General features: G+C 46.1%; 1 protein-coding gene across 1 annotated transcript in view; it reads right to left on the bottom strand.

The window, feature by feature from the left end:
* Positions 1–26,601, bottom strand: part of ajap1 (adherens junctions associated protein 1) — a 430,540-nt gene that overhangs the window by 143,050 nt on the left and 260,889 nt on the right. Inside the window, exon 3 of the mRNA XM_072478480.1 lies at positions 2,891–2,978. Within this exon, the coding sequence (XP_072334581.1) occupies positions 2,891–2,978 (88 nt within the window). The remainder of the gene's footprint in view (positions 1–2,890; positions 2,979–26,601) is intronic.

Below are 26,601 nucleotides of genomic sequence, written 5' to 3'. Positions count from 1 at the left end.
GAATCAACCCATGCCTTTCCAAATGGAAATGAATTCTCCCCTTCAGAAATTTCTCCACTAGTCGTTTCCCTACCACTGACCGGTCTGTAATTCCCTGGTTTATTTCTGCCATTTTTCTTGAAAAGTGCCAGCTTCCATCAAAATAACAGCAGCAGAGTTAGAGCTCGGTCTGGGTTTAAATGGCCTGGTCCTCGGCTGCATTGTTTCTCCTGGAACATCTGAACTTCTGTCCCAGTGCCTACTGTAAGACCGATTCATCTGTAAGTGTTTCTCCTATCATGGAGTCAGCGCGATTGGAAACATGGATTATCCCACATCAGCTTCAGCCTGTTAACCTCTGTGAAGGGATACACCATTGGGCTTCTAATTCTGGACTCTGGGCTCATGTAAAACAACAACCTTTATTTTTTCCATGGTCTTTGCCATGTACCCCTTTCTTTCTCTTATCCTTCTTTTATTGTGCGAATGTAACGGGGATAATGTAACGACAACCCCTCCCTGCATTTGAGTGTGTGTCAAATACAGTAACCACCTGATTTTATCCCATCTCAAGCTTGCTGCGGGATTATTCTGAGAGGATTTCACCACTTTAGAACTAAGGGGTTGGGGAAAATGTTGGCGGGGTTCGGGCGGGAAATAAAGAGAGGAATCATATATCCAAAATGCTTTTCTTTTTACAGATGGGTGGTGAGGGGAGAATTCAAGGCTGTTTTAAATTAAACTCCCCCCTACCCGTAAGACGGTCCTCCAAACTTTTTAAACTGTGCCTGGAACATCAGCTAGTTATCTTCAGGCACTCCCCAAATTTTAACTTTACAAGCTTTAGCGTAGAAAATGTTTTGCTGTCAAAATCCAAATAGCGTGACTGACATTTTTTTTGATCAGTTGAGGCTTTCGAATGAAAGGGACAGGAGAAGCCTGGGGAAAAAATATTATGAATAAAATTACAATAGTCGTCTCAGAGAGTGCAATGTTCTTTAGCAGGGGCGGCACAGTGGTTAACACTACTACCTCACAGCGCCAGGGACCCAGGTTCAATTCCCACCTTGGGTGACCGTCCGTGTGGAGTTTGCATATTCTCCCCCTGCCTGCATGGGTTTCCTCCAGGTGCTACGGGTTTCCTCCCACAATCTAAAGGTTAGGTGGAATGGCCATGCTTCATTGTCCCTTAGTGTCCAGGGATGTACTGTTTAGGTCACGGGGATAGGGCAGGGGAGTGAGCCGAAGGAGGATGCACTTTCAGAGGGTTGATGCAGACTTGTTGGGGCTGAATAGCCTCCATCTGCACGATAGGAATTCTATATGCTGCATGATTTGAGTCATGAAGCATCATTTAATCTGCGAGTACCTGACCATTTCCCGAAGTACAAGATCCTATTGCCAGTTTTTCCGAAGGCAAGGCTCGGTGTTAGCAGTAATTTGTGAAGTAAGCTACGGATATCAAGTGGACACAGTTAGGGCAGCACGGTAGCACAGCTCCAGGATCCATGTTCGATTCCGGCTTGGGTCACTGTCTGTGCAGAGTCTGCACGTTCTCCCTGTGTCTGCGTGGGTTTCCTCCGGGTGCTCCATTTTCCTCCCACAAGTCCCGAAAGACGTGCTGTTAGGTGAATTGGACATTCTGAATTCTCCCTCCGTGTCATCCGAACAGGCGCCGGAATGTGGCGACTGGGAGATTTTCACGGTAACTTCATTGCACTGTTAATGTAAGCCTACTTGTGACAATAATACAGATTATTATTATTATTATATTATTATTATTAATGGACATAACACACGGCACAAGATACCCCTGTCATGTGAGAGTACCTTTGAGAAATGTGCGTTTATAAATGGGTGTGTATATAAGTATCTGTAGTGAGACTACCTTTAAGAAATGGGTGTTTACTACTGCAGTGATGTCAGAGAGTGGGTGGAGCTGGGCTGTCTGCCAGCTTTTTACTATCGTTTTAGGCTGTTTGCTGCAGGGTGTGTTTTAGTTTCATTTTCAATGTTGGAGCTGAATCCAGACCAAGCAAGTGTACAGCTGTTCTCTCTGCCATCAAAAGACTATCTCTTGATCATTTGGTGAATTCAGAATTATAAATGTTTTCAGCAGTGACTTTAACTTGATGTGCTTCTGATAAAGGTTTTGTTTTTCATTGTGTGGATGTTAAAAAGGAAAGCTTAAAGGTTTACTTAGTGTTGTATTCTTTGGGGGTTGTATTTGAATTGATGGTTGCTCAGATGTTCACTGTATGTTTTAAAAAGGTTAACTTGAGTTCATAGAATAAACATTGTTTTGCTTTAAAAAATACTTTTCCATTTCTGCTGTACCACACCTGTAGAGCGGGCCGTGTGCTCCCCATACCACAATCTATTAAAAGTTGTGGGTCAGGTGAACTCCATGATACACTTTGTGGTTCTCTAAACCCTGGCCCATAACACCCCTCATTGGCTATCTCAGTCAGGGAGACTGCAGGGCGGCTGAAATATGTTGTATGGGTTGATCTGCAGATATGAATGGCACATTGCTGGGGCTGGTTTGCACTGTACACAACCATGCTATGCCTGACTGGAAGCACTTGTCAATATTGAGTGGCTGAAATGTGTTCCGACCCACAACCCAATGTCACTGATCTAGGATGAGCACCGAACAGGCTAAAGAAGCTAATACTGAACCAGATAGGGCGGAACGGCCAGTCCATTGGCACCTGAACAAGGTGTATATTCTAGGTGTAACCCTTTATCAACAGTCAAAAACCCCGAGCAAGGCTCCTCCAAGATGCCAGTCTATCATTAGCTAACTCAGATGGCTGACTAATAGCTCTGCATTTCCAGCATTATTCTTTTCAACCTCAGATTCCCAATATTTCCAGTTTTCTTCTTCACACTATGCAAATGTACTTACCAATTTTTTAAAACCAGTGTCGTTATCAAAGCAGCAACAACCATGATGAGGGAGACTGTGATGGTGATGATCTGGTGTACAGCCAAACCTAAAGATTAAAAGAGAAAAACTTCTTGTTTATTTTCTGTGTAGCACCCACTGCTTCAAATGTAATCTCTCCGAGCAGCCAGGATATTTGAACATTCAAACAAAACTCATATTACTAATCAACGGTGAAATTTCTTTTGATGATAGACCAAAAATTATTTTACTGGCTGGTAATTACTGACAAGGGGGGTGTGAATGAGGGTTTTCACTCATAGTTTAGTGAGGAGGTTAGACTTTGTTTGCACAACTATGGTTATTAGAACATGGAGGATTGCACAACAGAAATTAGTGAAGTAAGAGATGTCAGCAAGAATTTTGAAAGGAAGAATTCAAAAGGATTTGTAGGGAGATGGCGTTGTAGTAAACCTTTCCAATGCAAAGACTAAGGGCGGGATTCTCCGATTGCCAATATTGAACTCGCATTCGGCGATTGGCCGGAGAATCCCTTTTGACGCCGGAATCGGGGGCGGCGCCGTTTTTCAGACGCACCGCCCCCTCCAAAACGGCGTCATCGCTGAGTACGTCGCACGCCATTGTGACGACCTCGGGACGTCACCTGAAGGCTCTCCCCGGATGCTCCGCACCTAATGGGCTGACTTCCCGACAGCGTGGATCACTTGTGGTCTGAGGTTTCATCAACCTCACGTGGCGGTTGTGGACTGTGTCCAGCAGCGCCATAGTCAGGGGGGAAACCATTCCGCTGGCCGGGTGGGCTTCGGTAGGGGCTGGGGGGACTGGTGGGAGGTGGTCCGGGGTTGGCAAGGAGGTTACAGGGGGGCACTACCTGGCAGGCCGGGTCCGCGCGCGGCCGGCGCCATGTTATACGGCGCGACCGCTACAGGTCACCACCATGCACATGCGTGGCCACGGATCTGGCAATTCTACGTTCATATCTGCAGGTATGAGACGCGGCTGTGAGCCCTCCACCCGGAGGAACATCGGTGCGGGGGTGGCGCCGACTTTTTGGTCGTAAGACTAGACACGTGCTCCGGACTTAGCCTCAAAAATCAGAGAGTGCGGCCCAAAGGATATGTTAAAGCTAGCGAAATGGGATTGGAATAGAAGGTTCTAGTGTTAGAGCTAGCGAAGTGGGATGAGAACAGATTGTTCCATTATTAGTGCTATCGAAATGGGATTTGAATAGATTTTTTGAGTGTTAGAACTAGCGAAATGAGATTGCAACAGATTGTTCCTGTGTTCGGGAAATAAGATTAGAGCACATTGTTCCAATGTCACCGAAATGGGATTGGAACAGATTGTTCTAGTGTTACCGAAATGGGATTGGAACAGATTGTTCCTGTGTTCGGGACATGGGATGTACAGGAGATGGTATTGGAACAGATTGTTCCTGTGTTCAGGAAATTGGATTTGAACAGGTTGTTCCTGTGTTCGGGACATGGGATTGGAACAGATTGTTCCAGTGTTACTGAAATGGGATTGGAATAGATTGTTCCTGTGTTCGGGACATGGGATTGGAACAGATTGTTCCTGTGTTCGGGACATGGGATTGGAACAGATTGTTCCTGTGTTCAGGACATGGGATTGGAACAGATTGTTCCTGTGTTCGGGACATGGGATTGGAACAGATTGTTCCTGTGTTCGGGACATGGGATTGGAACAGATTGTTCCAGTGTTACTGAAATGGGATTGGAATAGATTGTTCATATGTTCAGGAAATAGGATTGGAATAGATTGTTCCTGTGTTCGGGACATGGGATTGGAACAGATTGTTCCAGTGTTCGGGACATGGGATTGGAACAGATTGTTCCTGTGTTCAGGAAATTGGATTTGAACAGGTTGTTCCTGTGTTCGGGACATGGGATTGGAACAGATTGTTCCAGTGTTACTGAAATGGGATTGGAATAGATTGTTCCTGTGTTCGGGACATGGGATTCGAACAGATTGTTCCTGTGTTCAGGACATGGGATTCGAACAGATTGTTCCTGTGTTCGGGACATGGGATTGGAACAGATTGTTCCTGTGTTCGGGACATGGGATTGGAACAGATTGTTCCTGTGTTCGGGACATGGGATTGGAACAGATAGTTCCAGTGCCAGAGCTGGCGAAATGGAATTGGAATAGATTGTTCCTGTGTTAGGGCAATGGGATTGGAGTAGATTGTTCCGGTGTCAGAGCTGGCGAAATGGGATTGCAATAGATTGTTCCTGTATTAGGGCAATGGGATTGAAGTAGATTGTTCCAATGTTAGAGCTAGAAAATTCGGATTGAATAGATTTTTCCAGTGTTTAAGCCAGTGAAATGGGATTGCAACAGGTTTTTCCAGTGTTACAGCTAGAAAATTGGGATTGGAATAGATTTTTACTGTGTCAAAGCTAGTGAAATGGAATTGGAATAGATGGTTCCAGTGTTATCAAAATGACATTGGAATAGACTGTTCCTGTGTTCAGTAGATGGGATTGGAATAGATTGTTCCTGTGTTTGGAAAATGGGATTGGAACAGATTGTTCCTGTGTTCGACACATGGGAGTGGAACAGATAGTTCCAGTGTTCGGGACATGGGATTGGAACAGATTGTTCCAGTGTTCGGGACATGGGATTGGAACTGATTGTTCCTTTGTTAGGGACATGGGATTGGAACAGATTGTTCCTGTGTTCAGGACATGGGATTGGAACAGATTGTTCCAGTGGTTAGGAAAAGGGATTGGACTGGATTGTTCCTGTGTTCGGGACATGGAATTGGAACAGACTGTTCTTGTGTTCGGGACATGGGATTGAAACAGATTGTTCCTGTGTTCGGGACATGGGATTGGAATAGATTGTTCCTGTGTTCAGCAAATGGGATTGGAGTGGATTGTTCCTGTGTTCGGGACATGGGATTGGAACAGATTGTTCCTGTGTTCGGGACATGGGATTGTAACAGAATGTTCCAGTGTTCGGAACATGGGATTGGAATAGATTGTTCCTGTGTTCGGGACATGGGATTGGAACAGATTGTTCCTGTGTTAGGGACATGGGATTGGAACAAATTGTTCCTGTGTTCGGGACATGGGATTGGAACAGATTGTTCCTGTGTTCGGGACATGGGATTGGAACAGATTGTTCCTGTGTTCGGGACATGGGATTGGAACAGATTGTACCTGTGTTCGGGACATGGGATTGGAACAGATTGTTCCTGTGTTCGGGACATGGGATTGGAACAGATTGTTCCTGTGTTCGGGACATGGGATTGGAACAGATAGTTCCAGTGCCAGAGCTGGCGAAATGGAATTGGAATAGATCGTTCCTGTGTTAGTGCAATGGGATTGGAGTAGAGTGTTCCGGTGTCAGAGCTGGTGAAATGGGATTGCAATAGATTGTTCCTGTATTAGGGCAATGGGATTGAAGTAGATTGTTCCAATGTTAGAGCTAGAAAATTCTGATTGGATAGATTTTTCCAGTGTTTAAGCTAGTGAAATGGGATTGCAACATGTTTTTCCAGTGTTAGAGCTAGCAAAATGGGATTGGAATAGATTTTTCCAGTGTTAGAGATAGAAAATTGGGATTGGAATAGATTTTTACAGTGTCAAAGCTAGTGAAATGGAATTGGAATAGATGGTTCCAGTGTTATCAAAATGAGATTGGAATAGACTGTTCCTGTGTTCAGTAGATGGGATTGGAATAGATTGTTCCTGTGTTTGGGAAATGGGATTGGAACAGATTGTTCCTGTGTTCGACACATGGGATTGGAACAGATAGTTCCAGTGTTCGGGACATGGAATTGGAACAGATTGTTCCAGTGTTCGGGACATGGGATTGGAACTGATTGTTCCTTTGTTAGGGACATGGGATTGGAACAGATTGTTCCTGTGTTCAGGACATGGGATTGGAACAGATTGTTCCAGTGGTTAGGAAAAGGGATTGGACTGGATTGTTCCTGTGTTCGGGACATGGAATTGGAACAGACTGTTCTTGTGTTCGGGACATGGGGTTGAAACAGATTGTTACTGTGTTCGGGACATGGGATTGGAACAGATCATTCCTATGTTCAGGAAATGGGAATGGACTGGATTATTCCTGTGTTCGGGACATGGGATTGGAACAGATTGTTCCTGTGTTCGGGACATGGGATTGTAACAGAATGTTCCAGTGTTCGGAACATGGGATTGGAATAGATTGTTCCTGTGTTCGGGACATGGGATTGGAACAGATTGTTCCTGTGTTAGGGACATGGGATTGGAACAAATTGTTCCTGTGTTCAGGACACGGGATTGGAACAGATTGTTCCTGTGTTCAGGACATGGGTTTGGAATAGATTGTTCCTGTGTTCGGGACATGGGATTGGAACAGATTGTTCCTGTGTTCAGGACATGGGATTGGAACAGATTGTTTCTGTGTTCAGGACATGGGATTGGAACAGATTGTTCCTGTGTTCGGGATATGGGATTGGAACAGATTGGTCCTGTGTTCAGGACATGGGATTGGAACAGATTGTTCCTGTGTTAGGGACATGGGATTGGAACAGATTGTTCCTGTGTACAGGACATGGGATTGGAACAGATTGTTCCAGTGTTCGGGAAATGGGATTGGAACAGGTTTTTCCGGTGTTCGGGACAAGGGATTGGAACAGTTTGTTCCTGTGTTCAGGACATGGGATTGGAACAGATTGTTCCTGTGTTCGGGACATGGGATTGTAACAGAATGTTCCAGTGTTCGGAACATGGGATTGGAATAGATTGTTCCTGTGTTCGGGAAATGGGTTTAGAACAGATTGTTCCTGTGTTAGGGACATGGGATTGGAATAAATTGTTCCTGTGTTCAGGACATGGGATTGGAACAGATTGTTCCTGTGTTCAGGACATGGGTTTGGAACAGATTGTTCCTGTGTTAGGGACATGGGATTGGAACAGATTGTTCCTGTGTTCAGGACATGGGATTGGAACAGATTGTTCCTGTGTTCGGGATATGGGATTGGAACGGATTGGTCCTGTGTTCGGGACATGGGATTGGAACAGATTGTTCCAGTGTTCGGGACATGGGATTGGAACAGATTGTTCCTGTGTTCAGGACATGGGATTGGAACAGATCTTTCCTGTGTTCGGGACATGGGATTGGAACAGATTGTTCCTGTGTTCGGTACATGGGATTGGAACAGATTGTTCCTGTGTTCAGAACATGGGATTGGAACAGATAGATCCTGTGTTCACGACATGGGATAGGAACAGATTGTTCCTGTGTTCGGGAAATGGGATTGGAATAGATTGTTCCTGTGTTCGGGACATGGGATTGGAACAGATTGTTCCTGTGTTCGGGACATGGGATTGGAACAGATTGTTCCAGTGTTATCGAAATGGGATTAGAATAGATTGTTCCTGTATTCAGGAGATATATTGGAGCAGATTGTTCCTGTGTTCTGGAAATGTGATTGGAATAGATTGTTCCTGTGTTCAGGACATGGGATTGGAATAGATTGTTCCTGTGTTCGGGACATGGGATTGGAACAGATTGTTCTTGTGTTCGGGACATGGGGTTGGAATAGATTGTTCCTCTGTTCGGGACCTGGGATTGGACCAGATTGTTCCTGTGTTCAGGACATGGGATTGGAGTAGAGTGTTCTGGTGTCAGAGCTGGCGACATGGGATTGCAATAGATTGTCCCTGTATTAGGGCAATGGGATTGAAGTAGATTGTTCCAATGTTAGAGCTAGCAAATTGGGATTGGAATAGATTGTTTCTGTGTTCGGGAAATGGGATTGGAACAGATTGTTCCTGTGTACAGGACATGGGATTGGAATAGGTTGTTCCAGTGTTCTGGACATGGGTTTAGAACAGATTGTTCCTGTGTTCGGGACATGGGATTGGAACAGATTGTTCCTGTGTTCGGGACATGGGATTAAAACAGATTGTTCCAGTGTTCAGGACATGGGTTTAGAACAGATTGTTCCTGTGTTCGGGACATGGGATTGGAACAGATTATATCCTGTGTTCAGGACATGGGATTGGAACAGATTGTTCCTGTGTTCAGGACATGGGATTGGAACAGATTTTTCCTGTGTTCGGGACATGGGATTGGAACAGATTGTTCCAGTGTTCAGGACATGGGATTGGAATAAATTGTTCCTGTGTTCGGAAAATGAGATTGGAGCAGATTGTTCTGGTGTTAGAGCTAACAAAATGGGATTGGAATCGATTGTTCCTGTATTCGGGAAATGGGATTGGAGCAGATTATTCCTGTGTTCAGGACATGGGATTGGAACAGATTGTTCCTGTGTTATCGAAATGGAATTGGAATAGATTGTTCCTGTGTTCAGGAATTTGGATTGGACTGGATTGTTCCTGTGTTCCGGACATGGGATTGGAACAGATTGTTCCTGTGTTCGGGACATGGTATTGGAACAGATTGTTCCAGTGTTCAGGACATGGGATTGGAACAGATTGTTCCTGTGTTCGGGACATGGGATTGGAACAGATTGTTCCAGTGTAATCAAATTGGAATTGGTACAGGTTGTTCTCGTGTCAGAGCTAGCAAAATGGGATTGGAATAGATTATTCCTGTGTTCGGGAAATGGGATTTGAGCAGATTGTTCTGGTGTTAGAGCTTGCAAAATCGGCTTGGAATAGATTGTTCCATTGTTAACGAAATAGGATTGAAACAGTTTATTCCAGTGTTTGAGCAAGCCAAATTGTATTGGAATAGATTGTTCCTGTGTTCAGAAAATGGGATTGGAGTAGATTGTTCCAATATTAGAGCTAGAAAATTCGGATTGGTATAGATTGTTCTGGTGTTCGAGCTAACGAAATGGGATTGGAATAGATTGTTCATGTGTTCTGGAAATGGGTTTGAAATAGCTTGTTCCAGTGTTTGAGCTAGTGAAATGAGATTGGAATAGATTGTTCCTGTGTTCAGGACATGGGATTGGAACAGATTGTTGCAGTGTTCAAGACACGGGATTGGAACAGATTGTTCCTGTGTTCAGGACATGGGATTGTAGCAGGTTGTTCCAGTGTTCAGGACATGGGATTGGAACAGATTGTTCCTGTGTTCGGGACATCGGATTGGAACAGATTGTTCCTGTGTTCGGGACATGGGATTGGATCAGATTGTTCTAGTGTCAGAGCTAGCGAAATGGGATTGGAATAGATTGTTCCAGTGTTCAGGACATGCGATTGGAATAGATTGTTCCTGTGTTCGGGAAATGGGTTTGGAACAGATTGTTCCTGTGTTCAGAACATGGGATTGGAACAGATTGTTCCTGTGTTCAGGACCTGGGATTGGAACAGATCGTTCCTGTGATCGGGACATGGGGTTGGAGCAGATTGTTCCTGTGTTCAGGAGATGGGATTGGAACAGATTGTTCCAGTGTTCAAGACACGGGATTGGAACAGATTGTTCCTGTGTTCGGGACATGGGATTGGAACAGATTGTTCCAAAATGGGATTGGTACAGATTATTCCTGTGTTCAGGGCCTGGGATTGGAACAGATGTTCCAAAATGGGATTGGTACAGATTATTCCTGTGTTCAGGACCTAGGATTGGAACAGATTGTTCCTGTGTTCGGGACATGGGATTGGAACAGATTGTTCCAGTGTTATCGAAATGGAATTGGTACAGGTTGTTCTAGTGTCAGAGCTAGCGAAATCGGATTGGAATAGATTATTCCTGTGTTCGGGAAATGGGATTGGAGCAGATTGTTCCAGTGTTACCAAAATGGGATTGGAATAGATTGTTCCTGTGTTCAGGAAATGGGATTGGAGCAGATTGTTCTGGTGTTAGAGCTAGCGAAATGGTATTCGAATAGATTGTTCCTGTGTTCGGGAAATGGGATTGAAACAGCTTGTTCTAGTGTTAACAAAATGGGATTGAAACAGTTTGTTCCAGTGTTTGAGCTAGCGAAATGGGATTGGAATAGATTGTTCCTGTGTTCAGAAAATTCGAATTGGAATAGATTTTTCCAGTGTTAAAGGTAGCGAAATGAGATTGCATCAGATTTTTCCAGTGTTCGAGCGAGTGAAATGGTATTGGAATAGATTGTTCCAGTGTTATCGAAATGGGTTTGGAATAGATTGTTCCTGTGTTCAGGAAATAGGATTGGACTGGATTGTTCCTGTGTTTGGGACATGGGATTGGAACAGATTGTTCCAGTGTTATCGAAATGGGATTGGTACAAATTGTTTTAGTGCCAGAGGTAGCGAAATGGGATTGGAATCAATTTTTCCTAAATTCGGGAAATGGAGATGGAGCAGATTGTTCTTGTGCCAGAGCTTGTGAAATGGGATTGGAATAGATTGTTCCTGTGTTCGGGAAATGGCATTGGAGCAGATTGTTCTGGTGTTAGAGCTAGCAAAATGGTATTGAAATAGTTTGTTCCTGTGTTAGGGAAATGGGATTGAAACAGTTTGTTCCAGTGTTAGAGATAGCGAAATGGGATTGGAATAGATTGTTCCTGTGTTCAGAAAATGGGTTTGGAGTAGATTGTTCCAATATTAGAGCTAGGAAATTCGGGTTGGAATAGATTTTTCCATTGTTCGAGCTAGTGAAATGGAATTGCAATAGATTCTTCCTATATTAGGGCAATGGGATTGGAGTAGATTGTTCCAATGTTAGAGCTAGAAAATTTGGATTGGAATAGATTTTTCCAGTGTTTGAGCTAGCAAAATGGGATTGGAATAGATTTTTCCAGTGTTGAAGCTAGTGAAATGGGATTGCAACAGATTTTTCCAGTGTTAGAACTCGTGAAATGGGATTGGAATAGATTTTTCCAGTGTTAGAGCTAGCAAAATTGGATTGGAATAGATTTTTACAGTGTTAGAGTGAGTGAACTGGGATTGGAATAGAGTGATCCAGTGTTAGAGCTAGCGAAATGGGATAAGAATAGATTTTTACAATGTTAGAGCGAGTGAACTGGGATTGGAATAGACTGATTCAGTGTTAGAGCTAGCGAAATGGGATTGGGTTGGATCACTTCAGGTCTAGGGCTAACTCTCGTGCAACTTAGAATGGCCTCCTTATGTTTTTCAATTTCCAGAGTTCTCTTGGGAGAAATTGTACTAATTTGTAAGAACCATTGTCACTTTTGCAATTCATAATTCATTCCTTCTAAATTAAATCGATAAAATAACAGACCTGCTTCTAAAAATAAATGGGTTAGTTACAAAGGCAGACAGATAAATGTCATATCCAGAATGGCGAAATACCTAAATGAACCCACAGACAAAGAAAGTTAATAAACAGAGAGATTTATAGAAAGTTATTCAGATTGGAAGGTTTACATGTAAGTCTTGATGGACAAGCAGATGCATGGGGAGATATCGGGATGTGTGCACAGATAGGCACACAGATGACTACATTGTTTGGAAAATATTTGTGCGTACAGAGGTAGACTAAGAGTTACATCGAAGGAAAGAAATCGAAGGATGGATGGTAATGTAACGAGAGCTAATGATATAAAAATGAGCAATGAGAATTCAATGATATAGAGGCAGATTATTGTGCAAAGTTAGACAGTAGAAGGATACAAACAAATAGATATTAGAAACAAACAGGGACATATTTGTTCTTGGCTGACTAACTTTGGATTGAATATATTTACTAATTTATAGATAAAGACAGAATGTGCAGAAAATACACATATACATTTTCAGATCTCACGTGTCGATGCTCACATGGATTCTGGGTCTGGAATATGGAGATGCTAATCTGTCCTGTTTCTTTAAGACCACTTCAAGTAGTCCCTATGGTGAAGTGGTCTAAATAGGAAAATGCAGATAATTACAGCTGCTCGTAAACACATCATAATAAATTGATACTTTGTGAAGTGTGACAACGTGACAGACATTTGTGAGACATTTCTTTGTACAAGCAATAGATTTATTTTACTCAAGAGGCAAACAAAAATAGGCTGGTGAGGAGTAGATAACTGGAGAGAGAGAGAGAGAGAGACAGAGTGAGAGTGATAGAGAGAGCAAGATCGTGGTTAATGATCCAGTGCTTAAACTTGTTTACAAATCTATTGGCAGCATTTCTGCCTGTTCGTTGACTCCTCCTTCTTTTTATAAGAGTGGCATTTTTCAGAGTTTAAAGGTCTTGAATCAACCATTTCTCAGCATGTTGAAAATCTAGTTTCTTCTCAATTGATTTCTGTTCAGCAGGAGTCTTACAGATAGACCGCCTTTCCTCACATTGAACCTGATGATCTGAGCAGAGGTGTCTCATAAAATCGTCTGCAATGTTTGGCACAGGTTTTAGGAAACTCTTGAAGTTCACTGAGTTCCCTGACTCCCTGTGGATTCAGGAGTCTTGCAGAATGCTTCACTTTTCCCCCCTGGCTTATGGCTGAAGGATTCTTGCGGCATTACTGCGATGTTCTGGAACTAGCTCACAATGGAAAAAAGGAAACAATACCAGCACTCTCTTAATCTAGAGGTAAAATTATGGAACTGCGCATGCCTGTGAAGTAGACATAGACATAGAACATACAGTGCAGAAGGAGGCCATTCGGCCCATCATGTCTGCACCGACCCACTTCAGCCCTCATTCCACCCTATCCCCATAACCCAATAATCCCTCCTAACCACTAAGGGCAATTTATCCTGGCCAATCCACCTAACCTGCGCATCTTTGGACTGTGGGAGGAAACGGAGCACCTGGGGGAAACCCCCGCAGACACGGGGAGAACATGCAGACTCCGCACAGACAGTGACCCAGCGGGGAATCGAACCTGGGACCCTGGTGCTGTGAAGCCACAGTGCTATCCACTTGTGCTACCGTGCTGCCCAAATAGGTAAAATAGATAAAATAGACATGCTTTATATTCACAAATCTTCCACTTATTTCCAAACTGACAGCAATTTCCATTTAACATACCATATGCTATTTTAAATGGGTGCAGGTACAGAGACACTTGGCAATATATGTCAGGAACTCCTTGAAGGTATAGAATCTTTGAAGTCCTACAGTGCAGAAGGCCGTTCGGCCCATTGAGTCTGCACTGTCCCTCTGAAAGAGCACCCTACCTGTGCCCAATCTCCTGCCCTATCCCCGTAACCCCACCTAACATTTGGACACAAAGGGACAATTTGGAGTGCCCAATCTATCTAACCTGTACATCTTTGGACTCTGGGAGAAAACTGGAGCGCCTGGAGGAAACCAACGCAGACACGGGAAGAACGTGCAAACCCCATTGGGACAGTCACCCAAAGCCAAATTGAACCCGGGTCCCTGGCGCTGTGAGGCAGCAGTGCTGACCACTGTACCACCGTGTCATAGGACAAGTTGATGAAGCTGTTAAGAAGCTACACCAGAGTCCTTCGCTGGGTTATCGCTAAGTTGGGATCACTTGGTCGGGGGGGGGGGGGGGGCCTTTAAAAATGGCAGTCAGGACCAAATTCCTGAATACCTGTCCCCATTCCCATTTCCAGAAATGTTGATGGGTGGGGGTAACCAGCCCGAGCAAAGAACTTTTAACCTTGTCAAGTCCATTGTGAATTGGTGGGAGAAGGGGGGGTGGGGGGGCGGGGAGTGGGGGGCAGCGGTGGGGAGCCAGGCCCATTTGTAGACATGTTTTCCAGTTTCTCAGAGAAACCCTAGTCCTGAGTGTGGAAAACACATCCATACAACATGCCCGTTGAAATACACAGTCCCACTTACCTTCCCACAAACCTGTCAAACAATCACCATAATTTATTTCAATTTCAAAGAAGCTTGGCCCACTTCAGACTTCTTAATCTTACGCAAATAAACACAAATGCATTGAAAACCACACCAAAGATAGATAAGTGGTTGGATTCTCCGTTCTGGGGACTACGAGCTGGATTTTCCGATTTTGAGGCTATGTCCGGAGGAAGTGTCTAGTTCTACGATGAAAACATCGGCGTGGCCCCAGCACCGACTCTCCGACTGGTGAGAGGCTAGCAGCAGCGCCACGTAAAACATACGGCCTTTACGAAATAAACGCCTGGGGAATTGCTGGAACGTGACCACTCATGTGCACGCCGATGACATGCAGCGGTCACGCCGTACAACATGGCGCTGGTCGTGCGCGCACCTGACCTGCCAGATATTGCCCCCCCCTGGACACCCCCTCGCCATCCCCGGACCACGGCCCAGCAGCGGCACGGCTCCCCACACAACTGTGACAGCGCTGGACACGGTCCGCAGCCGACACGCCAGGTTCCCGAAAACTGAGAGCACAAGTGAACCGCACCATCGTGAATTCGGCCCATTGGAGACGGAGCATCGGGGGAGGGCCTTCAGGTAATGGCCTGAGGCCACCCCAACTGCGTCGGCGTCCCCCCTGATGGCACCATTTTGCAGGGGACGGATTTCATCTGAAAACAGCCGCCCCCCTGATTCGGACATAAAAAGGGCGTCTCTGCCCAATTACCAATTACAAAATCGGCATCGGGGAACAGAGAATCCTGCCCTAAATGCTCCCAGTAGGGCAGAATTGCTCTGGGTTTCCACTGGGGCCAGGAGTAGCACTCAGGAGTGAGTCCCTCTCCTTTTCTATGCAAATAAATGCACGCAGGAGAGCTTGCACCATTCCATCAGAATCCCGGTTTCGGGTCACCATTTGGAGCAGCTGTCCGATTCCGAACTCCAGGTCCACCATCAGACTCGCCCATCAGATCCCCCCATCAGATAAGCCCATTTAGAAATCGCCATGCCTGAAAGCTGAAGAGCAGGCCAGGCAATAGGGTGAAAAATCACAGTATTTCACTTACAATTTCCGAACATCTGCCTCAGACAAAAGTGTTTAAAACAGCAGCTGTCACAAGTGTCAAAGGTTTCCTCAAAAGCCCAGTACACTTCAAAGGGCTTGAAATTCCTCGACAGTCTTTCAAATGGAAATCTCCCATTCAATTTCACACAGCAATACATTGCATTAGCCAATGATTGACAGTTTAATTACTCCAGAGACAGCTGTCTGGTGGAAATGTACTACCGATAGCATGTGGCGGAGAATCCACCCCAGGTTAGTAGATGGTAATAAAGATATTAACTGAAGAAAGCTACGTCTGCAGCTGTAGAATTTTTGATTGAAGTGGATTAATCATTCTTGAAGCTCAGTCAAGCATTAATAAAGAGGCCATCTGTTAACTATATCAATCGAAACAGATGTACTTTTTTTTAAGATGACCTGGTCTGTAAGCTTGGATGAGCTTCAAGAATGACTATTCCATTAAATTAGCTTGAAATTCTTATATTGCTTGAAGAGAAGTGTAAGCTTTGTTTGATTCACATATCTAGCGCCACGTGGCCTGAATTTTATGCTCCCCCAATGGTTTTTAGGCAGGCGGAATCATTCAATTGCAGGGATAGGATTGCCACCAACCACCCCAACCTTGCAGTGATTTTATGTTGGGCAAGCAAGGCCTCAGATGGGAAGTCCACCCTTGCCCCAATTGAGGCACTTAACACACAAGCAAATTGATGACCGATTAAAGGTTGTTTCCCGTCGGGTCTCAATTTTTATACTGACAGGTGGAGTGAGGCTGCTTGGAGGAAGGCTAGAAATAATCCAAGTTCGGTATGAAGGAGGGGGGGCACCATCAGAAACTCCTTTCTGAAGAGGAGCTGACACTCCTTTAGGCCCCACCCAGGGAGCCCCCAGGTTACCAAATGCTCCCTCTCATGATTTCCCCCATGCCTTCCTACCCCTCCTCTCCCTCGGGCACCTGACATTTACCTTTCCTCCACTACCCAGACTTGAACTCAGGCCTCCTGGTGCAGTTTTTCCACAATCCATGCGGCGCTGTTGCTGCAGGGATAGAAGAGCTGCTAGCCAATCTGATTGACTTGCAGCCCTCTAAGGTGGGACTTCCTCCCAAGTGAAGGGCAGGTATCCCATCTAATGCCAATCAATGCATATTAGGGCATACATTGGCTGCAGGCCAGCCAGAATCAACATGTTGTATCCCCCGCCGACTCTTCGGATAATGAGAGATGAGTCCCCGCTGTCCAAACAATTCTGGCCATGATCTTTCTTGGAAATTATTTTCCAGTGCTTGTGTGTTTATTTACATGGATAAAGTGGATAAAATATTATTTTAATTGGTGCTATGAATGCCTGTGGTTAATTGACATTTGTAAAAGATTGTAACAGTTCTTTTATCAAAGTATCTTTTCAAAACCAATGAATATGTTGTCAATTTCAGGAATATTTCAAAGACTTGCCATTGGCAAGTGGATACTGGAAGCTTGGGTACTGAGGCTGACATGGGGTGGGGGTAGGTCGGGGAGCATGTAAGTTGCATGCAGGGAAAGGAGGGCTATGAAAGGGACATGGAAGGTGTGTGGGCATTGGGGGGAGCATGGGGTGGGAATGGCAACTGGGTGGGGGTGAGGAGTTAGAGTTTGAGGGCCTGACATTCATGATTACAACCGGGCCATTCTCCCAGTAAATTGAGGTTTCCAGAGGTCCAGCAAGGTCTCCCTAACAGAGATGGGTTTGTGTGATCGAGAATTTTACCGACTCCTGATACTCACCTCCGTGACGCGAAATGGTGGTTGTTATCACTTCTTCAGCTGAAACAAATTTTGATGACTCTGTCATTGTTATTGTCCCGGCTGAGGGGAATCAGTTCATCTGTTCATCGTCTAGTTTTGTGATTATAACGTGCCCTTACAATGGGGCGTGAGATTCCACAATGGTACTCTTTTGTTCCTGTGGTCTCTGTTGGACCTTCCCAGATCAGTTGCCCAATCTTGTGAGTCATGTAGCCTCGAGCAGCCATTTTGTGGTTCAGCAGGGGTCCATTTTAAAATAGCAAAAAGGAATAGTGTTTTGACACCGACAGTTTTGACTTCTTTTCATGTCTTATTGACATAACACCATTTAGCCTAGCAGCAGAAACAGATCAGAAATGGGGGCATGGCTCCTGGATACCAGCGCCATTTTGGATAAGATGTAGAGTTTCCACGACTCTGCAAAGATAGAGATGAGAGAGAGTGTTTCTCCATGTAGGGAAGAGCATAACCGGAAGCCAAAAATATAAGCTAGCCAGCAAGAGATCGATTAGGGAACTCCAAAAAAAAGATTACCAAAAGATTGGAGAGAATGTGGAACTCACGACCACAGGCAGTGGCTCAATCAAATAGTATGGATGCATTTAAGGGCAAACTGGGCGAGCACATGTGTGAGAAGGGAAGAGATGGTCGCGACGAAAGATTTGGATGGGAGAAGGCTTCATCATAGAATCCCTACAGTGCAGAAGGAGGCCATTCAGCCGATCACGTCTGGATTGACCCTCCGAAAGAGCACTAACTTAGCCCCACTCCCCCGCCCAATCCTGTATCCCCACCTAACCTTTGGACGCGAAGGGACAATTTATCATGGCCAATCCACCTAACCTGCACATCTTTGGACTGTAGGGGGAAACAGGAGCACCTGGAGGAAACCCACACAGACAGTGACCTCAGGTAGGAATCAAACATCGGCCCCTGGCGCAATGAGGCAGTAGTGCTAACCACTGTGAGTGGAGCATGAGCACAGTTTCTGGGCCAAACATTCATTTTTTTAAAATATAAATTTAGAGTACCCAATTCATTTTTTTCCAATTAAGGGGCGATTTAGCGTGGCCAATCCACCTACCCTGCACATCTTTTGAGTTGTGGGGACGAAACCCACGCAAACACAGGGAGAATGTGCAAACTCCACACGGACGGTGACCCCAGAGCCGGGATCGAACCTGGCACCTCGGCGCCGTGAGGCAGCAGCGCTAACCCACTGCGCCACCGTGCTGCCCGACTGTGCCAAACATTCAGAAGTGTTATGTAATAATTAATGCAATAGACTGGAGAAGGTCGGATTGTTCTCCTTAGAACGGAGAAAGCTATGAGAAGATTTGCGAGAGGTGCTCAGAATCATGAATGGTAAATAAGGGAGAAACTGCTTTCGGCAGTAGAAGGGTTGGAGGACACAGATTTAAGGTAATTGGCAAAAGAGGAAAAAAAAGTGTCCACTCTGCAAATTGATATGATCTGGTATGCACTGCCTGAAAAGTGTGGTGGAAGCAGATTCAATATTAGGATTAACTGGATAAAAGCTTTAAAGGAGGAGAAAAGTGCAGCTGGGAATTTGGAAAGAGTATGAGAGTCAGACTAATTGGATCGCTTTTTCAAACAGGTAGCGCAGGAACAATGGGACATGTGACCTCTATCATTCTCTGATTCCATATTGGAATGTATTAAATAGTCAGCTTATCTCCATTAGTTGCACTCTCATCTCGGAGTTAGAAGGCCGTGGGTTCAAACCTGAAAACTGGTCGAGCACTTAATTTAGACTGGCACAAGTACAATATTGAGAGAATGCCACATTGTTGGAATCATTGGCTTGAACATTTGCTGGTGGCATTCCCATTTCTCAGTTGCAAAGATGGACACCTAAACATCCAATTTGGCAGACAGGGTGCACCACCTGCCATACTAGCACAGGTAGATAAACAAGAATTCAGGGTCTGAGTCTGAAACACACATGAGGGGGTGAATTCTCCGTTTGAGGCACAAAGTGAAAACAGCAGCGGCCAGAGCAGTGGCACCACGGCTGGCTCTGATGTTCAGCAGCGAGGGTCAAAGCGCAGAAGAGCAATAGTCACAGGGGACTCAATAGTTAGGGGCACAGATAGGCGCTTCTGTGGACGTGAAAGAGACTCCAGGATGGTATGTTGCCTCCCTGGTGCCAGGGTCCAGGATGTCTCCGAACAGGTAGCGGGCATCCTGAAGGGGAAGGGCAAATAGGCAGAGGTCATTGTACATATTGGCACTAATGACATAGGCTGGAAGGGGCATGAGCTCCTGCAGCAGGAGTTCAGGGAGCTAGGCAGAAAGTTAAAAGGCAGGACCTCTCGGGTTGTAATCTCGGGATTACTCCCTGCGCCACGTGCCAGTGAGGCTAGAAATAGGAAGATAGAGCAGCTAAACACGTGGCTAAACAGCTGGTGGAGGAGGGAGGGTTTCCGTTATCTGGACCACTGGGAGCTCTTCCGGGGCAGGTGTGACCTATATAAGGACGGGTTGCATCTAAACTGGAGAGGCATAAATATCCTGGCCGCGAGATTTGCTAGTGTCACACGGGAGGGTTTAAACTAGTATGGCAGGGGGTGGGTACCGGAACAATAGGTCAGAAGGTGAAAAAATTGAGGGAGAACTAGGGAATAGGGCCAGTATGGCTCTGAGGAAGAGCAGACAGAGATGTTGCTGAAAACAGCGGGACTGGTGGCCTGAAGTCCATATGTTTTAATGCAAGAAGTATAACATGTAAGGCAGATGAACTTAGAGCTTGGATTAGTTCTTGGAACTATGATGTTGTTGACATTACAGAGACCTGGTTGAGGGAAGGACAGGGTTGGAAGCTAATCGTTGCAGGATTTAGATGTTTCAGGCGGGATAGAGGGGGATGTAAAAGGGGTGGAGGAGTTGCGCTTCTGGTTCGGGAGAATATCACAGCTGTACTGCGGGAGGACACCTCAGAGGGCAGCGAGGCTATATGGGTAGAGATTAGGAATACGAAGCGTGCAGTCACAATGTTGGGGGTTTACTACAGGCCACCCAACAGCCAGCGGGTGATAGAGGAGCAGATAGGTAGACAGATTTTGGAAAGGAGTAAAAGCAACAGGGTTGTTGTGATGGGAGACTTTATCTTCCCTAATATTGACTGGGACTTAGTGCTAGGGGCTTGGACAGGTCAGAGTTTGTAAGGAGCATCCAGGAGGGCTTCTTAAAACAATATGTAGATAGTCCATCTAGGGAAGGGGCTATACTGGACCTGGTATTGGGAAATGAGCCCAGCCAGGTGGTAGAAGTTTCAGTAGGGGAGCATTTCGGGAACAGTGACCACAATTCAGTAAGTTTTAAAGTGCCGGTGGACAAGGATAAGAGTGGTCCTAGGGTGAATGTGCTAAATTGGGGGAAGTCTAATTATAACAATATTAGGCAGGAACTGAAGAATCTAGATTGGGGGCGGATGTTTGAGGGTAAATCAACATCTGACATGTGGGAGGCTTTCAAATGTCAGTTGAAAGGAATTCAGGACCGGCATGTTCCTGTGCGGAAGAAGGATAAATACGGCAAATTTCGGGAACCTTGGATAACGAGAGATATTGTAGGCCTCGTTAAAAAGAAAAAGGAGGCATTTGTCAGGGCTAGAAGGCTGGGAACAGATGAAGCCTGTGTGGAATATAAGGAAAGTAGGAAGGAACATAAGCAAGGAGTCAGGATGGCTAAAAGGGGTCATGAAAAGTCATTGGCAAATAGGGTTAAGGAAAATCCCAAGGCTTTTTACACGTACATAAAAAGCAAGATGATAGCCAGGGAAAGTGTGGGCCCACTGAAGGACAGGCGAGGGAATCTATGTGTGGAGCCAGAGGAAATTGGCGAGGTACTAAATGAATACTTTGCATCAGTATTCACCAAAGAGAAGGAATTGGTGGATGTTGAGTCTGGAGAAGGGTGTGTAGATAGCCTGGGTCACATTGAGATCCAAAAAGTCGAGGTGTTGGGCGTCTTGAAAAATATGAAGGTAGATAAGTCCCCAGGGCCTGATGGGATCTACCCCAGAATACTGAAGGAGGCTGGAGAGGAAATTGCTGAGGCCTTGACAGAAATCTTTGAATCCTCACTGTCTTCAGGTGATGTCCCGGAGGACTGGAGAATAGCAAATGTTGTTCCTTTGTTTAAGAAGGGTAGCAAGGATAATCCAGGGAACTGCAGGCCGGTGAGCCTTACGTCAGTGGTAGGGAAATTACTGGAGAGAATTCTTCGAGACAGTATCTACTCCCATTTGGAAGCAAATGGTCGTATTAGCGAGAGGCAGCACAGTTTTGTGAAGGGGAGATCGTGTCTCACTAACTTGATCGAGGTTTTCGAGGAGGTCACAAAGATGATTGATGCAGGTAGGGCAGTGAATGTTGTCTATATGGACTTCAGTAAGGCCTTTGACAAGGTCCCTCATGGCAGACTGGTACAGAAGGTGAAGTCATCCGGGATCAGGGGTGAGCTGGCAAGATGGATACAGAACTGGCTAGGTCATAGAAGGCAGAGAGTAGCAATGGAAGGGTGCTTTTTTGATTGGAGGGCTGTGACTAGTGGTGTTCCACAGGGATCAGTGTTGGGACCTTTGCTGTTTGTAGTATATATAAGTGATTTGGAGGAAAATGTAACTAGTCTGATTAGTAAGTTTGCAGACGACACAAAGTTTGGTGGAATTGTGGATAGCGATGAGGACTGTCAGAGGATACAGCAGGATTTAGATCGTTTGGAGACTTGGGCAGAGAGATGGCAGATGGAGTTTAATCTGGACAAATGTGAGGTAATGTATTTTGGAAGGTCTAATGCAGGTAGGGAATATACAGTTAATGGTAGAACCCGCAAGAGTATTGAAAGTCAGAGAGATCTAGGTGTGCAGGTCCACAGGTCACTGAAAGGGGCAACACAGGTGGAGAAGATAGTCAAGAAGGCATACGGCATGCTTGTCTTCATTGGCCGGGGCATTGAGTATAAAAATTGGCAAATCATGTTGCAGCTATATAGAACCTTAGTTAGGCCACACTTGGAGTCTAGCGTTCAATTCTGGTCGCCACACTACCAGAAGGATGTGGAGGCTTTAGAGAGGGTGCAGAAGAGATTTACCAGGATGTTGTCTGGTATGGAGGGCATTAGCTATGAAGAGAGGTTGAATAAACTTGGTTTGTTCTCACTGGAACGACGGAGGTTGAGGAGTGACCTGATAGAGGTCTACAAAATTATGAGGGGCATAGACAGCGTGGATAGTCAGAGGCTTTTTCCTAGGAGAGAGGGGTCAATTACTAGGGGGCATAGGTTTAAGGTGCGAGGGTAGTGGGTGCCTGGACCTCGCTGCCAGAGGAGGTGGTGGAAGTGGGGACGATAGTGAGGTTTAAGGGGCGGCTTGACAAATACATGAATAGGATGGGAACAGTGGGATTCGGACCCCGGAAGTGCAGCAGATTTTAGTTTAGACGGGCAGCATGGTCGGCACAGGCTTGGAGGGCCAAAGGGCCTGTTCCGGTGCTGTACCTTTCTTCATTTGTTGTTCTTTGTTTAAGTGCTGACGCTGGGACTGAATCACGAGTGTTCTATGTGGACGAAAGCGGTGCCGTCCCCAAAGTGATTCTGGTCCCGTTAATGGTACCAGTGCCACGTAGAACTCACGCTATTTGAATGGCATGCCGATCCTCACCCAGCCAAGATGATGGCACTGGTTGCACTGGAGCACGTCCACCGCGTTGATGGGTCGGCTGGGGCCAGAGGGTACCTCAGGGAGTCCTGGGGAGGCACCCATATGACCCGTGTGCTAGGTTCCCAGTGGGCAGTCAGCAGCGTACGCAGCCGCATGGCTGCCTTGCAGACTGCGGCAATGGTGATCCATGCTCGTCGTCTCCGACCCCCTGGACCTCTTCCGAGATGTTCCCCCTCTACTCCCCCCATCGCTGGCAGACGCTCCCCAGCCGGCGGCACAACTGTCAGCACACTATAGTGATGTTGGACACTGATTGTACCCCCTCCCGCACTCTCAGCAGTCACATTGCCTGTTTCCCGATTTGGAATACCACAAGTGAATCTTGCCGGCGGTAATTCCTCCTGGAAGAGGCAGAGCATCGCAGAACACCCAGAAAATGCTGGGTCGGGCCCATTAATGGTATGCCAACGGCCTTTACTGTACAATTTCCATGGCCATTGTAGAACGCATTCACACCACTGTCGGGGGACCGGAGTTGGCATTCTGCTGGGCACCCGGCGCCAACCTCGATCATCAGCCGATGTCGAATTCTACGTCCAATCATGTTTCCCGATTCCGGAGTCGCCCGACAGAAAATCCTGCCTTAGTCCTGTAAGTATACAAGGAGGGACTAACTCCAGTTTGAGGCCTCGCAGGCAAAGCTGACTGCTCAGATTGCAGTTGTCATTGGGTTTCCCGCATTCAGGAATTTCAGGTTGATATGCAGCCTAACCAGTCGTCCTTGAAGGGAATACAGGAGGCTGCCCGAGCACTGTATTGAGGATTTAAAACCTAGGCCCTGCCTGTGTAGCAATAACAGCAGTCCAAGTAATCCAAGGTGACACAAGTGTGAGGATATGATATGGGACAATATAAGTGCAAGTCCATTCCTCGTGAGAGATAATTTTATCTTTATTGTAAACAGGGATAATGTCAATACTCTTTTCAATGATGGAAAGGCAAATTCAAAGATCAGGGAGCGTTTTAAAATAGATTAAGAGCCTCTGTTACGAGCAGAATAGCAAAATGGTGTTTAAAAGTTCATTAAAAATCTCCCACAAAAGTTAGGTTTTACTCGCATTTTCTCCTCATTAAAACCCTGTCATAGTCTCCATCCAACAAGTCTGCTTCTTGTATTATACATGAAGGTGAATGTGTCATTCCATATATTAGGTTTAAATGACCAAGCTCATTCTCATGGTGTATCCCCTCTGGTCAAGTGTTGACTCTGACTGGCCAATTAATATCTCTGACAAGCTACTCTTTTTAATGATAGGGTTCCAGTAGATGGAAAAGCTGACTGACATGTGAGATAGCTGATCAGTCCTGAGAGAGGAAGTAGTGTTGGCCCTCGAACATGTGGCCTTGATCAGATTGGTAGCGCATGCATCTACTGAAACTTATAACCATCTGGTGAGATTGCATGATGAATTGCTGCAGCATTGAAGTCTAAATGTATTCACAATTACATTTGACAATGACAATTATGCCACATTTCTCTCGTGGCATTCCCAACAACGTAGGGGGCGATTCACCCAAATGGAGCCCAAGTGTTTGCGCCGTCGTGAACGCCGTCGCGTTTCACGATGGCACGAACCGGGCCTGGGTACGACTTATTCTGTCCCCCACAGGGGTTCATGGAACTCCAGCCTCCCTTCCCGGCACCAAATGGGCGCCGCGCCAACCCGCGCATGCACAGTTGGGTCGCGCCACCTGCGCATGCGCGGGGGACTTCTTAATCGCGCTGGCCCCAACTCAACATGGCGTGTGTTCAGATGCCAGCCGCGCAGGAAAGTAGGCCCGGGGGGGGGGGTGGGGGGGAGGCCGGCCCGCCGATTGGTGGGCCCCGATCGCGGGCCAGACCCCAGCGTAGGCCCCCCCCCCCCCGGGGACGGAGCCCACCTCCCCCTCCGACAGGCCACCCCCCGACCCTTCGCGCAGAGTTCCCGCCGGCAGCGACCAGGGGTAAACGGCACCGGCGGGACTCTGTCGTTTCCGCACGGCTGCTCGGCCCATCCGGGTCGGAGAATCGGCGACTCTGCCGATTCCAGCGGCCCGCGGCCGGCGCCGCACCAAACACGCCGGCGTAAGTGGCACCGATTCTCCGCACCTCGGAGAATTGCGTGCCGGCGTTGGGGCGTCGGGGCGCGGTTGCGGCGATTCTCCGGCCCGGTGCGTGGCTCGGAGAATCGCCCCCATCATGTCGGAAAATGAGAGGAAATACCTTTTTTTAAATTCGAGGTCTACTTAACACAGATGTCCCTCATGTCCATTGGAAATTACAGACGATGTCACCAGTGATTTATACAATTCCAACATTATATCCTTACTTGTACGTTCTGTGCCTCTGCCAATGAAGGAGAACATTCCATATGCTTTCTTTACAACCTTGTCTACTTGAATTTTTGCCTTTAGGGACCTGTGTAAATGTACGCCAAGATCTTTCACTTCATCTACCCCTCTTAGTATATTCCTATTGATTCCCTTAGGGAACAGTTAGATTCCCTATAACTGTTTGACATCCCTAAATGCAGGACCTCACACTTCTTTGTGTTAAATTCCATCTGCCACTTTATCGCCCACTCCACCAACCCATCTATATCGATTTGCAGATTGTAGCTATTCTCTACACTGTCCACCACTTGGCCAATCGCTGTGTCTGCAAATTTCCCAATCGTGCCCCCCACATTCACCTCCAAATCGTTAATATATAACACAAACAGTAAGGGTCCCAACACTGAGCCCTGGGAACACCACTTGAAACAACCTTCCATTTGCAAGGGCAGCCATCGACAATTACCCTTGTTTCCTGTTGCTCAGACAACTTTTTATCCAGTTTGCCACATTGTCCACCAGCGTAAGATCCCACTGTCATTTCACGTCAGGGTGAAACCAAACTTTTTGTGCTTCCCACCGAATTCTCTACCCTCCACGCACCATTGAACCTGCCAGTGGGGGCCTGGCAGAATTTCTTCCAACAATTCAGGTCAGTGACCTCTCATTAGAACCAGGAAAAGTCTAGAGATGTTTGAGCAAGAACTGGGTGGGACAAGGCCAAAATAAAGGCCTGTGATAAGAAGGGAGACAGGAGAGATTGAAATCAGGGGTCTTCCAATACAGTCTTCCAGGGTCAAAGGGAATGGAGAAATAAAGAAAGCAAAGATATGCCCAGAACAGATGTGCTGCTGACTGAAAACAAAACGAAATAAGCAGAAAAGGGGAAACAAAATAGGGACAGAGTTTATGATTTAAAGTTGCCAGACCTAATGTTGAGTTCAGAAGACTGTCAAGTGCTAACTGAAAGCTGAGCTGCAGATCCTGAAGCTTCACTGGAACAGTGCTGCAGGCCGAGGACAGAGAGGTCAGCGTTAGAGCAGGGTGGAGAATTAAAATGGCAGGCCATTGGAAGCCCAGGGTCATGCAGACAGAATGGAAGTGTTCCACAAAGCAGTCA

Source organism: Scyliorhinus torazame, chromosome 16 (assembly GCF_047496885.1).
Source record: "Scyliorhinus torazame isolate Kashiwa2021f chromosome 16, sScyTor2.1, whole genome shotgun sequence".
Taxonomy (NCBI): Eukaryota; Metazoa; Chordata; class Chondrichthyes; order Carcharhiniformes; family Scyliorhinidae; genus Scyliorhinus; species Scyliorhinus torazame.
Note: the sequence above shows the minus strand (reverse complement) of the source record. Positions and strands in the feature narration are given on the sequence as shown.